This window comes from Carcharhinus amblyrhynchos, chromosome 3 (assembly GCF_965287045.1).
Source record: "Carcharhinus amblyrhynchos chromosome 3, sCarAmb.v2.hapA, whole genome shotgun sequence".
In the NCBI taxonomy this organism is placed as follows: domain Eukaryota; kingdom Metazoa; phylum Chordata; class Chondrichthyes; order Carcharhiniformes; family Carcharhinidae; genus Carcharhinus; species Carcharhinus amblyrhynchos.
The window spans coordinates 75,288,311-75,303,399 of record NC_137326.1 but is presented as its reverse complement, the minus strand read 5'-3'; the positions used below and the strand labels follow the sequence as shown (position 1 = coordinate 75,303,399).

The following is a 15,089-nucleotide window of genomic DNA, read 5'->3' as shown; positions in this document are numbered from 1 at the left end:
CAGCTTTGGCTCTGCTGCCTAGATTGTAGGATGATCTATTGACAGTTGTTTCCCCAACGGTGAAACTACCCCACATTAGCATCTTTTGGGGAAGATGGGGAGGAGGAAGGAAAACTATTTTTTAAAATGTTGTACTTTAGCTGGAACAGACAGGTATTAAAAATCATAAAAAATGCAGGCAACAATAACAAAAATCAAACTTGATCTCCCCTTAAAGGGATGGTGCGACTACAAGTTTGCTTTCTTTTGTCATCAATATAGTAGCACAAGGTACTGCATTTTTGTCAAAGGGCTGCCTCCTGCTTGGCTATAAGAGCTTAGATCAAGAGAATCAGGGGATACAGGGAGTACACATTCACAAATGTCACCAGGTTCATAATAATCATAAAAGAGCAAACCAAGCACTGAGATTCATTTACACTGGGAATTCAAAAGTAGATTATGTTAATCTTGTATTGAACTTTGGTTAAGTCCAATTTTATCCATCTCACTCATGTTCTTGACAGCCAATACACTCAAAACTCAGTTAATGGTAGTGTTGGGGAGAGAGTTATAAAACAAAGAGATCTAGGGGTACTGGTTCATAGCTCCTTGAAAGTGGAGTCACAACTGGGCAGAGTGGTGTAGAAGGCATTCAGCATGCTTGGTTTCATTGGTCAGAACATTGAATACAGGAATTGGGACATCTTGAAATTGTACAAGTTCCGGTGTACAGTTCCAGTCACCCTATTATAAGAGGATATTAAACTAGGAAGAAAATTACTAGGATGCTACCAGGACTTGATGGTTTGAGTTACAAGGAGAGGCTGGATAGACGGAGACTTTTTTGTCTGGAGTGTATGAGGCTGAGGGGTGATCTTATAGAGGTCTATAAAATAATGAGGGGCATAGACAAGGTAGATAGGCAATATCTTTTTCCAAAGGTAGGGGAGTCTAAAACTAGAGGGCATAACTTTAAGGGGAGAGATACAAAAGGACCCAGAGGGGCAGTTTCTTCACAAAGAGAGCGTTGAATGTCTGGAACAAGCTGCCAGAGGTAGTAGTGATGGGTACTATTTTATCTTTTAAAAAAGCATTTAGACAGTTACATGGGTAAGATGGGTATAGAGAGATATGAACCAAACGCAGCAATTGGGACTTGCTTAGAGGTTTTAAGGAAAGAGGTGGCATGAACAAGTTGGGCCAAAGGGCCTGTTTCCACGATGTAAACCTCTGACTCTACTCCTGGTGACTGCAAGTAAAATGACAGACAGGAGGAACTCATAAAACCATCCTTTCATCAAGATCATGTTTCTAGTTGTAGAATAGGCAGACAGCTATTAAAGATGATATGTTCCATAATCAGATTCACATTTCACATGATCTGAAACTGACTCCTTTATATATGGTGTGAATGGGAATAACTGCTACAAGATTAGCCATTACCCCATACTGCAATGATTTTGTATTGAAGATCACACAGCCATGCACTCAAAGGTTGACTAAAACCAGTAATCAACTTTATTTACAAAAAATATAACCATACAGAAGCAAGTGTATACAAGCAAGTACCTAACTGTATCACAGAAATCAAAGAACTTTAACTATCTTCAGAATAAATTTTTTACATAGGTGATAAACTGGTCATCTTGGTTTGTGAGGCCACCTTCTAGTCACATGGATTCTAGCTGTTAGCATGTATAGCATTAGCCTGGCAAAATAAACATTATGGCAAAAATATCCTTTCATGTTACAGATGTTAGCACATACATTAATCACCTGTTCAAGGCAGACTGCCAATAGGTCAGGCCAGAGAAAATTTGTATAGAAATTCAGATCTTTGACACTGGGGAACAATAGTTATGCTCTTGTCTGATTGGAATTTACAAACAAAATGCTTATTCCAACTCAAGTTTATTTATTTGACTGGGTTGAGTTACAGGAACAACTCAAGCATGCAGTGAGCATCCCAGTATTTAATATGTATTCAATATTTCAAAGCCAACTTGGTTTCTATTCTGATCTGAATCTCTGACAAATAGGCAGGCTGCAATCCCTGGTAACTCGACTTTAAGGAGGGAAAGATGAAACCAAGATACTATCTGTAAGTAATTTGATTTTAACCAATCTAGCTAGCAGGCCACTTTAAAATTCACAACATATTAGTATAATATCTCATTTATATAGAGACAAATATGTTGTGATTTGAAACAAGATCTTAGTTCTGGCACATATAAATTGTACTTCAGTGGCCCATTAGAAGGGTTAAGACTTATTTAGATAGGATGTGAACCATGAAGAATGAGGCCAAATTATAGTATAGACAGAGGTGTGGAACTCAGTTCAAACATCTGGTGAAGCTGCTGTTGCCTGCAAGTCATCTCTGCCAACTGTGTCAGTGGTGGTCTAGCGTCCCACATATAAAAGGCAGCAGAGAAGGTATAGGACCGTGGGGGTCACATCTTTATAAGAAAAGCAATTTTCACAGTAAAAATTAAATAAGTGTGGAATGCAGTGTAGTGTATTGTACCAATCACTTCAGAACAGTAAAGGCTAGAGTCACCCCGATTCGAACCCTTAGTGCTGGGTGGAGAGGCTCAGTGAATGCTCCATGGAAGGTGTGTAACAAGGTTAGTTCACACCCTGACACAGTGTAGAAGGAAATTAACCCACCTTCAAAATCAATATAGACTCCCAATGTGGAGGGCTTTTCTGCCTTCACAGCGATTCTCTTCCCGTCATGTAGGCATGAAAGGGCATCAGGGCCAGAGTGAATGCACCAGGACTTGTTGTTAAAGCCCAGCAGACATTCATTGCCTGCTCCTCTCCTGCTGATACTTTTGTAGCAGACTCCAATGCTCCAGGACCCATCACCCTGCTTAACCTCAACCTCCCAGTAACATCGACCACAACTCACAGCCTCAGCACCAAGGATCTGTGGCCACCGGTCAAAGATTTCTATGCTTTTGGGAAACATCTGGATCTGACTGGATGCTGATACTGTTTTATTATTTTCTGTCAGAGCAAGGTAGGGATTTGCTGTGTTTGGATCCAGAGTTGGCGTCTGTCCATCTATCAGTAAAAAGGAGACAGTGAAGTAAATGACTTGTTCACTTCCTACAGAGTATCTGAAGTTTTTTAAAAGAAACATGGTAAACCCCTTTCATGCAATTTCACTGTGGTTTCCAAGTCAGCCTTGGCTTCTTGGTAGCACACACTGGTTCAGAGGGTCACTGTCCCACTCCAGAAACCTCAGTTTATAATCCAGACTGACTCCCAATGCCGTGCTGAGTGTAAAGCACCCGTTAAAAATGCCATTTGGACGGGATGTTAAACAAATTCCTCCCTGAGGTGGACATAAAAAGATCCCCTATTTGGTTCCATGCAAGCTAGGAGAAGGTCGCTCAGCCCCTTATTTTTGATCTGACTGCAACCTCAACACCACACTCCCACCTACCCCCATTGTCTGGTCAATTATTTATTGTATGTAAATCAGTTGCCACATTTTCTCAAAAAAGGAAGAACATGTAGCATTATGGCCACCTGCTGCACGGTAACCGTTCTGTGATTGCAACAATGACTGATTACAAACCACTCTGGGGCGTGATGAGGTTACAAAGGGTGTTACAGAAATGCAAGTTTACTGTCCTTTCTTACAAAGCTTTTGGATAAATGCAAAGTGTCTGAGGCAGACAAACTTCTGCTGACTGACATCTCTGATCCTACCACCTTTAATCTGTTCTTTCCAGCAAACCAATGGCACCTCCTTTAAATATGTAGATCAGGTGCTAATTCAGGGGCAGTCAAATGTAATTTTAATTTGAGGCCTTTGCATGGTGCGGTGCTGTCCTGACTTTCTCACAAAGCTAACAAGTAGACATGGAGCCAGGATGGACTTAGTAAAGTCAGTTATTGTCATTTCTCTGTTCTTCTGGAAGATGCCTAAAATACTGATCTCCTCCAGCTGTACGAGGAAACCTTCAGCCTTTTTCTTCTTCCCTCCAAATCCTCCTTCTCAGGGGCAATTCCTTCAAGACAACAATAGCAAACCCACTACTGTCCAAGATCCCATTTCTATCTGCCTACCTAGAATTGATTTGGGTGGGAAATTGAGTGCCTGGGGTGCTTTTTGATGTTGAATGTGTTATTGTCACCAGGGTCCATTACATGCAATAAAGACATCAGCTCTGTTTTTACACTGTTAACACACTCCCATTAGATAGCCCAGCGTCAACATGTCACAATGTAATTATAGATTTACACACAACCTGGTTTAACCACATCACTCCTCTTTGGTTCCAAATATTTTATGAGAGAGCCACATTGTGAGGTTCAAATTATTTTGCCACTAAAAAAAGTACCGCTGATCTCAGGTGTACAGTGTTGTTATAAACCATTTTGGGTGAAGTGGTCAAGTATACAATATTAAATTTTTCATTCAGTGCTCAATTAATAAATTTTATTGATATACAAAATGGCTAAGGGAGAAGGATTATTACATAGATAATTGGTGGTTGCAGTTGAATAATATTGTGACAGCTGAAATAGCAAAATTGAATGGAAAACACTGACAGAAGAAAGGTTTGTGCACAGGGCACAAGGCTATTAAAACCATGGAACATTACAGCACAGAAAAATAGATTTCTGTCAGGCACTTACAGAGTTTGACCATCATCTGTCTGTTCCTCAGCTCCTCATTCCCTTCAACTGTACATTTCATTGGGTCTTTTATTTGCGTACTAAAACTATAGGGTGTTGATAGCGGTAACGAGACATCTTTCAAGCTGCAATAGTAAGATGATGTATGGGTTCAATGAAAATAAGATATGTGAAATAATACATGTGGCTGAAGTGTTTACTGGAAAGTCAAGTACAAACATTTCCACAAAGTGTACAAAAATGATCAAATCTGAAGTTAGATACAAAATGTTAAACACCTCCCTTCGTAGGTTCAGTCCATGAAAGGCTACCTAGTTGAGTCGTAACAGATTTTTACCTTCACAAAGCTGCTTATACTGATGGTAAGATGCTCAATGAAGTTTTACCTGAGAATCACACCCACCTAAACTGTCCCTGTCAAATGACATGTCCTGAGAAATAAAACCCAATCATAAATATTCACAAGGAGTCTGACAGATCTCAAATATAGTGAGCAGTATTGCTCATCAAAATACCACCATTTACACAGCACCATGTCTCAAACTTTTTATACAACTATTTCTTCATTTGGAGTAGACTTGTTCTGTAGGCTAATAGAGCAACCATTCTACACCAGCAGCGTCACAGAAAGAGTAATCAGATAAGTACGTGTGCTTTTATGGTGACATTGGTTGTAGGAATGATATTGATCAGGATTCCTGGAGAACTTCAAATAATTCTCAATTAATGCAGTGGAATCTTTCTATCCAATGGAACGTGAAGGCAAGAGAATAGATTTAAACTTCCCACATGTGCTAATATATTAGGCGACTGAGAATAAAAAGGAGCATGCGGACTAATTTTAATTTTTGACAGACTGGTTAACATTTACCCTCTTTCACATTCATATCTCCATCATTCAGGGGATGCGCCTGGATCAGTTTTTTACTAAGTGGGAGACTTGACTTCCCTATTGTGATGCTGTTTCACTCGGTGTAAATCATGTACATAAAAAGGTCAGACATGAACTGATGTAGCACTCAATACTTTTCATGGGTTGTGGGCACCACAAAAAAGTCCAGCATTTTTTTGCAGTCCACTTGAATGGCTTGCCAGGTCATGTCAGAGGGCAGTTAAGAATCACACTACTGTGGATCTGGACTCAGATGTCATACTCTGGGACAGTGCACCAGAATAAATTTATCCCATTCTTTGTCAATTTTGGGGTGGATTGTAGGGACTACGATAGATCACTAAAACCAAGTAGAGGCAGAGTTTACAAGCGGGGTCTGCCTGCACACACTTACAAATAGACTCAAGCGCAAGTCAGAAAAATACAATTACATTTCAACAAGTGGGCATGATTGTGACTGGCTGCATTGCTACATTCCTCTTTAAACCAACAGATATCCAAAATAGTACAAAATTAAAGCAGAATATTTTAGATGCTGAAAGGCTAAAACAAAGTGCTGGGAAACTTTAAAGTCCAATATGACTCCTCATCAAAACTGAAGGTAGGGAGAAATGTGATGGGTTTTATGCCATTTGGGGCAGGGAGAGAAAGAAAGAAAGAACAACTAGTCAAATAGTAAAAATGTAAAATAGCACGTTTGCTTATTGATGACTTTCAGTGTTACTATAGGATAGAAGCTGGTCACTTACCGTGCAGCAATCGAGTTAAATTCCTGAAACAAAATAAAGAGAACACAGGTGTAAAACAGAATACATAGAATATGAATAGCTTCAAACTGGAAGGGTGGTCATAGCCCCTGTGGCCACAAAGCCACCACCATTGCACATTTATCTATGTTGGTGGTGGGAAATGTAGGCTCATGGAGTGGCCCTCAAGATTGAAATTGGGCATGCTCATGAGCTGTGATATGATACATTTTATGTTTCAGGAAAATGTTCAGTTTGCTTTCTCTACAGATTCAAAGTGTCTGGAAGGAATATAGCTCAGATGATGGGAAAGCAAGACAATTACTCATTTTAGGCATGTTGCGTTTACAACTATGCTGCAGGAAGCATATCCTGGGATGTTTCCTGACTGTGTGGTAATAAGATCACAAAGGCACAGGTTGAGACAGGAAGATGAAAAATCAGAAAGTAAAGATAAGGAGACTGCGATTAATAATCTGAAACAATCTTTGACCAAGATTGATAAAGAACAGGTGGAAGATGAAGCAGATATTTTTAATTTAGGGAAGTTGGCAAAATTACAACAGAAAGATGCAGAGATAAAGCAATGGGTCAGAAAGCATACACAGGAGAATCTGTGTGTGTACCAGAGTGTTATTACATTAAGAATGTAATAATGAGGAAATGGAGACTGTTACGTATTCAGACAGATGAAAAATGAGAAGAAGTTCATCAAATTGTATTACTGATGGGTTATAGAACCTTTACTCGGGTTCCCAATTGGTTGCATGGGACCCCTGTCTAAAACGAAAAGTGGGAATCAGTATTCGGTGACCATAATGGATGCATTTAAATTTCTGGAGGCCATTCCATTATATTACATTACAACTAAAGAGGATTGTAGAGGAGTTACTTAAATATTTTAACCAGATACAGACTGCCCACAAATCCAATCAGATCAAGATCCATTTTACAGTGAAGTGATTCAGGGAAGTTACGGATAGCTTGGAGTAAACCAATTTAAATTAACTGTATATCATCCAGAGTTGTGGGGAGCACTGGCATGATGGCATCATTTTTAAAGATCATGTTAAGGGCCTATAGTCAGGATTATCCAGACGATTGGGATAAAGGAATTCCATTTGTACTTTTTGTAATTAGGAATGCACCTAATTAAATCAATTAAATTCAGTCTATTGGAATTGATTTTTGGTCATGAGATAAGAGGACAACTTAAATTGACTACCGGTTTTTCGCCTTGATCAAAGTTCTAAAACTACATTGTTGGACAATGTCAAATTTATGAACAGGTTAACTAGGGCTGATGAGTTGGTTAGACAGCATTTTAAAATGATGAAAATAGAAATGGATAAAAAAACCAAATTCAGTTTTGATAGAGGGGAGTAAGCATTAGTATTACTAATCAGTTAAAAATTAAGCAGCTTCACAAGTTTGTTTTCATAAAAACTCTAATTTGTCAGTGGAATTACTTCTGGATTGAAGCATCTTTTCCTCACATTTATTAAAAAATAAAAAGGTTGTGGGATCTAGTTTGGCTTCATAATACACCTTGGGATTCTAGTCTGGGACCTTAACTATGACCCTTAAATAAGATCAAATACATGCCAGATTATAGCAACAAGTTATAGAAAATTTTTAAATCACATATTGATAGAAGTGGTAAACACCAAAGGAAATATTCATGTTTGATTGGATGCGGAGGGAGCACAAACTCTCATGGTCAATATTGTGTACAGTTGGCGCACCCTTCACTTCACATGTGTCTCATCTCAGTCATACCAGTAAGGGAAAAACTACACAGTGGAATGTGCACATGGGCAACAATCAACAAATCTTAAGGACCACACATAAAGCCCCAAAGGGCTGCATGTGGCCGACCACTGAGCTATATTGTACATTAAAAAAATCCCAGCTATGTATGTTGAGTTTAATGGGAGAGAATAAAGGGAGCCTTATGACTTATTGCAGAAGGCCCTTAAAGAGGGATTTTTAAGGTGAAAATTTCAGCTAAGTAGCCAAAAGCACTACAGCTTCAGGAATGGGGCAGGTGATATGGGAACAGTCCAGTCATATTCATCCTATCAGGAGAGAGCCAGAGAAACAGCACATAACAGCAGGAGGAGATGGCAGAGACAGGGAGACCGTGCAGAGGTTAAACAAGAGGATTCTGAATTAAGTGGGACAAGAGTTGGGAAATAAATATTAGTGAGGATACAGGCATTAGGGAAGTTGAATTTAGTTTTGGGAGGGCTTGTGAGGCAGAGTATGGATGACCAGCCAACATAGCATCTAAACAGTCAAGTGATAGTCAAGAATAAGGAATTCAGCAGTGACTGACTGATGGAAGTAGGTAATCCATCTGGTGGGAGAATGGGGAGACTAAAACTATGCTCAGGGTCAAACAAGATGCCAAGTTCGCAAATGGTAAATTGAGTCTGAGGCACTGGTTGTGGAAACAGACAAATTCCATTTTGTAGGGGTTTTTTTAAGAAATGGGGACAGACGTTTTCAATTTTCCTCAAAATTGAGCTGGAAGAATCATGGAAGCTGAAAAAGGGCCAAGTTAGCAGAGAGTGCAGCCATCTACTCTGGAAGCTGTAACATGGTCATTGAAGAGCAACCATCCAAACCTCCACTTTCCTATCCAGCTGAGAAATCCAGACACTGGAAACTCTAGGGCAGAGGATGCCTTATAGAAATTACCATATGCATTAAAAAGAACCACCTAGCGGTAATTCAAAGGGAAACAACTGAAAATGGATTTATCCCACAAGATGATGGAATTATTCCTGATCAGCACAAAGAGCTCACCAATTTTAGCTGGGCATTGGCCAGAGCATCTTCAGTGTAGTGAAAGGAGAAACAGACCAGCATTCCCAACCCCAATCACATATGTGCTTCATCAGAAAGCAAGCGTATTTGGAGACTGGGTGAGGATGGGAGTGAACTTTATCATGACTCATTTTAGAATGACACACTTTGCCTATACCTACAGCTCAACGACTTTTACAAACTTAGTGCAGTGCCTTTCCCTGACTCCATTGTACATTCTACTCCAGCATTCACAGAAGCAACTTAAAAGGACAAGTTAACAGACAGCTAGACACGAAAACAAACATAAATGACAGATTTTGATTTACAAATCAAAAGGTGGCATGGTGGTTAGCACTGCTGTCTCAGCTCCAGGAACCCAGGTTCAATTCTGGCTTTAGATGATAGTCTGTGTACAGTTTGAATATTCCCCCAGTGACTGCATGGGTTTCCTACCACATTCCAAAGTTGTGCAGGTTGGGTGGATTGGCCATGCTAAATTGCTCCTTAATGGCCCAAGATGTGTAGGTTAGACAGATTAGCCATGGGAAATGCGTCAGGTTACAGGGATAGGGTCTGGGTAAGTTAGTGTGTCAGAGAGTTGGTATGGACTCAATGGATCAAATGGTCCTTTCTGCACAATTGGGATTCTGTGATTATTAATAATACATATGGTTCATAGCAATCAATCATTTGATCACATTAAGTATTACCTGGATAAAGAGGATGTCATCATACTTCTGCGAAAGGATGTTGAGCTCTGTCAGAGATTTCTCAAATTCTTTTGCTGCATTCTGGAGGTTGATGATCCTTGCGTCAATCTCAGCTGTTACACGGATCTGCTCCCTATCCACCTCTTCAAAGGCTTCTCTCTCTTCATCATTAATCTGCTGCCTGAGAGCCTCGTACTTCTCCTCAATGTTTATTTCCTTCTCCTTTATTGCTGCCTTCAATAGCAATGTTTTAGTGAATACATGATACAGATCTTGCACACACTTCATTATTAGTCAGCTGTGTTTCAGTGGGTAGTACTCTCACCAATGGATCAGAAGGTTGTGGGTTCAAGCCCCACTCCAGAATCATGAGCTCAAAACTAACCCAAGAAAGTATTGCAATGTTTGACCCCATAGGCAGACAAAGACATCCAGAATACTATTCAAGAAAGAACAGGGAGTTTTCTGGTCAATATTTATCCCTACACCAACATCTAAAATAGATGATCTCATTCTCTCATTACTGTCGTGGACGTTTCTAGCACACAAATTCCTTCCATTGCAAGTGATTGACTGCACAGTGCCTCAAGATGCCCTGAGATCAGCAAATCTTTTGCCCTTTCCTCTCATTCTTCCTGTTGGGAATCAGAGTGTCATTAAACAGTAAGGAGATTACAGTAAATAGAGAGCAATTTCCACCTAGTATTGAGTATACTGAATTGGATGGAAAACTGGTTGGCAGGCAGGAAACAGTAGGAATAAGAGGTATTTTTCCTGAATAGCAGACAGTGACTTCTGGGGTACTACAGGGATGGGTGCGAGGACTCTTGCTCTTCACAATATTTATTAAGTGATTTAGGTGAGGGAACTAAATGTAATATTGCAAAGTTTGCGGGTGACAAAAGCTGGGTGGGTGGGTGAGCTGTGAGGAGGACGCAGAGATGCTTCAGTGTGATTTGGACAAGTTAAGTGAGTGGGCAAATGCATGGCAGATGCAGTTTAATGTGGGTAAACATGAGGTTATCCACCTTGATAGCAAAACACGAAGGCAGACTATCTGAATGGCTTTAGATTGAAAAAGCTGAATGTACAATGAGACCTGGATGTCCTTGCACACCAGTTCTTGAAGATAAGCATGCAGGTGCAGCAGGCAGCAAAGAAATAAAATGATATATTGGCCTTCATAGCGAGAGGATTTGAGTACAGGAGCAGGAATGTCTTTCTGTAACTATACAGGGCCTTGGTAAGATCATACTGGAGTATTATGTGCAATTTTGATCTCATTATCTAAAAAAGGATGTTCTTGCTTTAGAGGGAATGCAGTGAACGTTTACCATACTGATTTTTGGGATAGTGGCACTGCCGTACAAGGAGAGATAGCGATCGAGTTGGTTAGGACAATATTTGCTAAATTATAATGAATGACAGAGTAGGCTCAGAAGATCAAATGGCCACCTCTTGCTTTTTGTTTATGTTTCTCTGCTTCCATCCCTTCCATGATGAAAATATTTTTGAAAATTTCCCACTGAAATCCTGCTCACAATCCACTGCACTTGATTTCCAACAGGCCTAAAATGGGAGGAATGGGCATAGTGGTACAGAACATGAAGGGAGGGCAGAAACCAGATACTTATGTCCAGTCTCTCAGGCTACTGCCCAGTTCCATCTATTCACGCTACAGATTCATCACTCCATCCACTACATGATGCACACAGAGGGAATGCTTGGCTGAAGAAGCTTCTTCAGTTTAGTGATCACCGTTTACAAATCAGCAGACTGCAAACTAACCACAGGAAAACAGTAGCTCAGCGTGATCCCATCTTCCACCATCATCTAGTCATACTCTAACACAGGACAAGAATTGAAACACAGCTGATTTTTTCCAATCTTTAGGCAGAAAACGTCTGTCCACCTGTTCCCAAAGCTGGCCAGTACTCTGCACACACCAGGAATAAAATTTAATAGATTCTGAGACGATGTGCATTTTATTAACTCACTGGACATCAAATAGGGTTGACAAACAAAAGTGAAGATAGATTTGTAATTTCCACAGCAACAAAATACATCCTAAAACATTTATAGTCTGTGCAGTAGCTTTAACATGTAGCTGCCATTAGAATGCAAGTAAAGCAGCAGTTAAATTGTGCATAGCCAAAGCCCACAACAGAAATCTGATAATGAACGTATAATCTGTTTTCAGGCTGACTGAGAGATGGATATTGGATAGGGCAGTGGGAAAACACCTGTTCTTCTTCAAAATAATATCATGGCTCTTAGACTGGGCCTCAGTGTAATGTCCCCTCTGAAAGATGGCACCTCAAAGTGCTGCCTTCCCCCAGCACTGCACAGGAACGTCAACCTGGATTGTGTGCTCACTTCTCCAGAGTGGGACTTGCTGACTTCAGACAGGAGTACGCTACCCACTGGGCCAGAGCTGATACCATACAATGCTCAAGCTTTTTATTTAAATCCACTAACTGGTTGGTTTACTCACCAAAGCATTTTTTTTTTCTTTTTGAAGATCTTCAAGAGCAATTTGAGAGGCTTCAGCATTAATCTTGAGCTTCTCCTGTTGATCTTTCAAATTATTCTAACAGGAAACAGTAGAGAAACAGTCACTTCAAGGTGTTACACATCAGACCCATAATCTGCAAATGACTGAGATGAATTTAACCTAACAACATCAAATCTACGGCCTTCAATACAACATGCAACGTGCAATAAGCCTTTCATTTTTGTTCTGTATATTAAGGAAACTTCCATTTGCAGCAGTGTCATTTAATGGTCTATTGAAATGTGCAGAATTGTGCAATCTTTTTGTTATTTTATACTTTAACGATAGACTATTAACATCATAAATTATGATTGTTTTATTTATATTATCACAATTCCTTCAACATCACTTCCAAAACCTCAACGTCTACCACTCTCTAGAAGAACAAGGACAGCAGATATCCAGGATCATCGTCACCTGCAAGTTCCCTTCCAAGCCACACATTATCCTGACTTGTAAATATGAGCCGTAACCTCTGAGCTCCCCAGTGTTGGATATGCAAGGACGGGTACACCCGAGAAGTGCTGAGGAATCCCTCTCTGAACTCCCAGATGAGAGTTTACAAGGTAATTGCCCAGAAGTACAAACTTTCTCTGGGCAATTGCTCTGTGCTAGGGGCCATCGAAAAATGCATTTAAATCTCAAACTTTGGATGGTTCTAGCTATGTTACACAAATAGTCATCAGCAAGTTAGAATTAAAACTTCCTCTAATTTCTGAAAAACTAAAAAGATCCAGATCGGCATATCCATGACTATCACAGCCCCTCCACCCTGAAACATGGGGTACCACCCACACAACAATCATATGTCTGACCACCCTCTGACCCCTTCACCACCTACTAACACACCCAGTACAATTACCAATTCTATCTGATTGCCTTTTCTCTGGACTTTCAATTTCAATGAAGCCTTTAACTAACCTGATTCATGGCAGTTAGTACAGTTAAAAAAAAAGGACGTGTCGTTATTCAGTCCTGTGCCTTGAAGACAGTTGCACTTCCTGGATCTTGTCCAGTCTAAATCAGGTCAGGTGAGACAGGCATGGAAGGAAATCCATGTAGGTAAACAGGCACAGAGTGGCAATCCAACACCAATTGCCACTCCGAGGAAGTTGTGGCTCTATATTAGCTCTCCTTCATTATTGCTGGGTCAAATATCCAGACCTCCCTTTCTATCTGCATCATGGACGTACCTATACCAGATATTCTGTTGCAGTTTAAGCTGCTAAATTTATGGGTGTCACAAGTAGACTTACCTCAACACTGCAATGAAGTTACTGTGAAAATCCCCTAGTTGCCACACTCCACCACCAGCTTGAGCAAACTGAGGGAGAATTTAGCATGAGCAATGCACTTAACCACCAGTGTTTACTCCTACAGTCCAAAAGAGACAGACACAGGAAGAACATGCAGATTCCACAGTGAACAAAGCCAGGAGTTAAACCTGCGCCCCTGGCACTGTGAGGCAGCAGTGCTAACTACTGTGCCACCCACACCACTTGAAAGAAAGTAGCTCACCACCACTTTCCCAAGTGCAATTAGGGACAAGTAACAAATGCTGGCTTAAACAACATTTTAATAAATCATCTATGGTGATTTTTCATTAAAGCAATTATCTATCTAGTTAAAATAAAGAGCTATATATTTTCAATAGCGCACACATACCCTCAACTCCTTCACTGCTTCACTAATGCTGATCAAGTCGTGGCCCTTGTGGCTTCCTATTAAAGCGCAGAGGCTGCAGACACAGATAGCATCGTCCTTACAGTAAATTTCCAGCAACTTCTGGTGCTCTGCGCATTTGCCAATCGCCATGTCTGCAGTTGGGTCTGTGAGAGGGTGGCTTTGCAGCACCACATTCTCCTGGTGCAGCCTGAGGTGTATGGAGCACATGGAGACTTCACATTGAAGGCAGCTTTTAATGGCCGAGCGCCTTTTCTTGGTGCAGTAGGTGCAGGGGACAGCGCCATGGGAGGGATCCAGAGCCAGGTAACTGGCCACAATGTTGGCCAGCTGGAAATTCTTTTCCAGGGTGGGCCTCAGGCCGGAGCCTGCCCGACACTGCGGGCAGCAGTAGGTGCCACACTCGGGCTCCCTCCACACCGCCTCAAGGCAGGCCCGGCAGAAACTGTGCTTACAGTTGAGGATCACCGGCTCCGTGTAAATCTCCAGGCAGACCGGGCAGGTCAGCTCCTCCTCCAGAGGCTCCTGCTGGAAAACCGCCGCCGCCATGTTGCCCGGAAGTAGTGGGGGGGAAGAGGAATCAGATTGCACAGCCCCTTGTGCACCACGGAATGAGTCCCGGACAATGAGGAATAAATAGCCCAGCACTCAGGAGACCGCACATTATCAATTATTATATAGTTTTATTCTTTCACAGGATATTATTATTGCTGCCCAGTCAACTTTATTGCCTCCGTTTTTGCTGCATTTTTCCCCTCACAATAATAACTATGTGGGGTTGAAGTTACAATCAGATCAGCCATGGTGAAGCAGGCTGGAGGAGCCTACTCCTGCACCTAATTCATATGTTCATGTACAGTAGTGCCATGGTTAGTCAACCTATCCGCCCTGCTGAAACAAGCTGAAAGAGCCTCAAATCTGTTGGAGAATTGTAGAGACTGACACGCCTGCTCTCTGGGTCTCCTTACATGCCTCAGCTGCAGTCACACCATCCTGTCCATGACCACCTTCCAGATCGAAGAGCCTATCCTAAGGCTGTGACTGCCTCCAGA

General features: G+C 41.1%; 1 protein-coding gene across 1 annotated transcript; it reads right to left on the bottom strand.

Moving 5' to 3' along the window:
* Window positions 1-1,477: 1,477 nt before the first annotated feature.
* LOC145340859 (E3 ubiquitin-protein ligase TRIM11-like) lies at window positions 1,478-14,597 on the bottom strand. The gene is made up of 6 exons (XM_080185325.1): window positions 14,020-14,597; window positions 12,295-12,390; window positions 9,801-10,034; window positions 6,280-6,302; window positions 4,639-4,763; window positions 1,478-3,051 (listed from the first exon to the last, which is right to left on the bottom strand). The coding sequence occupies exons 1-6, from the start codon at window positions 14,584-14,586 to the stop codon at window positions 2,513-2,515; spliced, it is 1,584 nt and encodes a 527-aa protein (XP_080041451.1). The 5' UTR covers window positions 14,587-14,597; the 3' UTR covers window positions 1,478-2,512.
* Window positions 14,598-15,089: the final 492 nt, after the last annotated feature.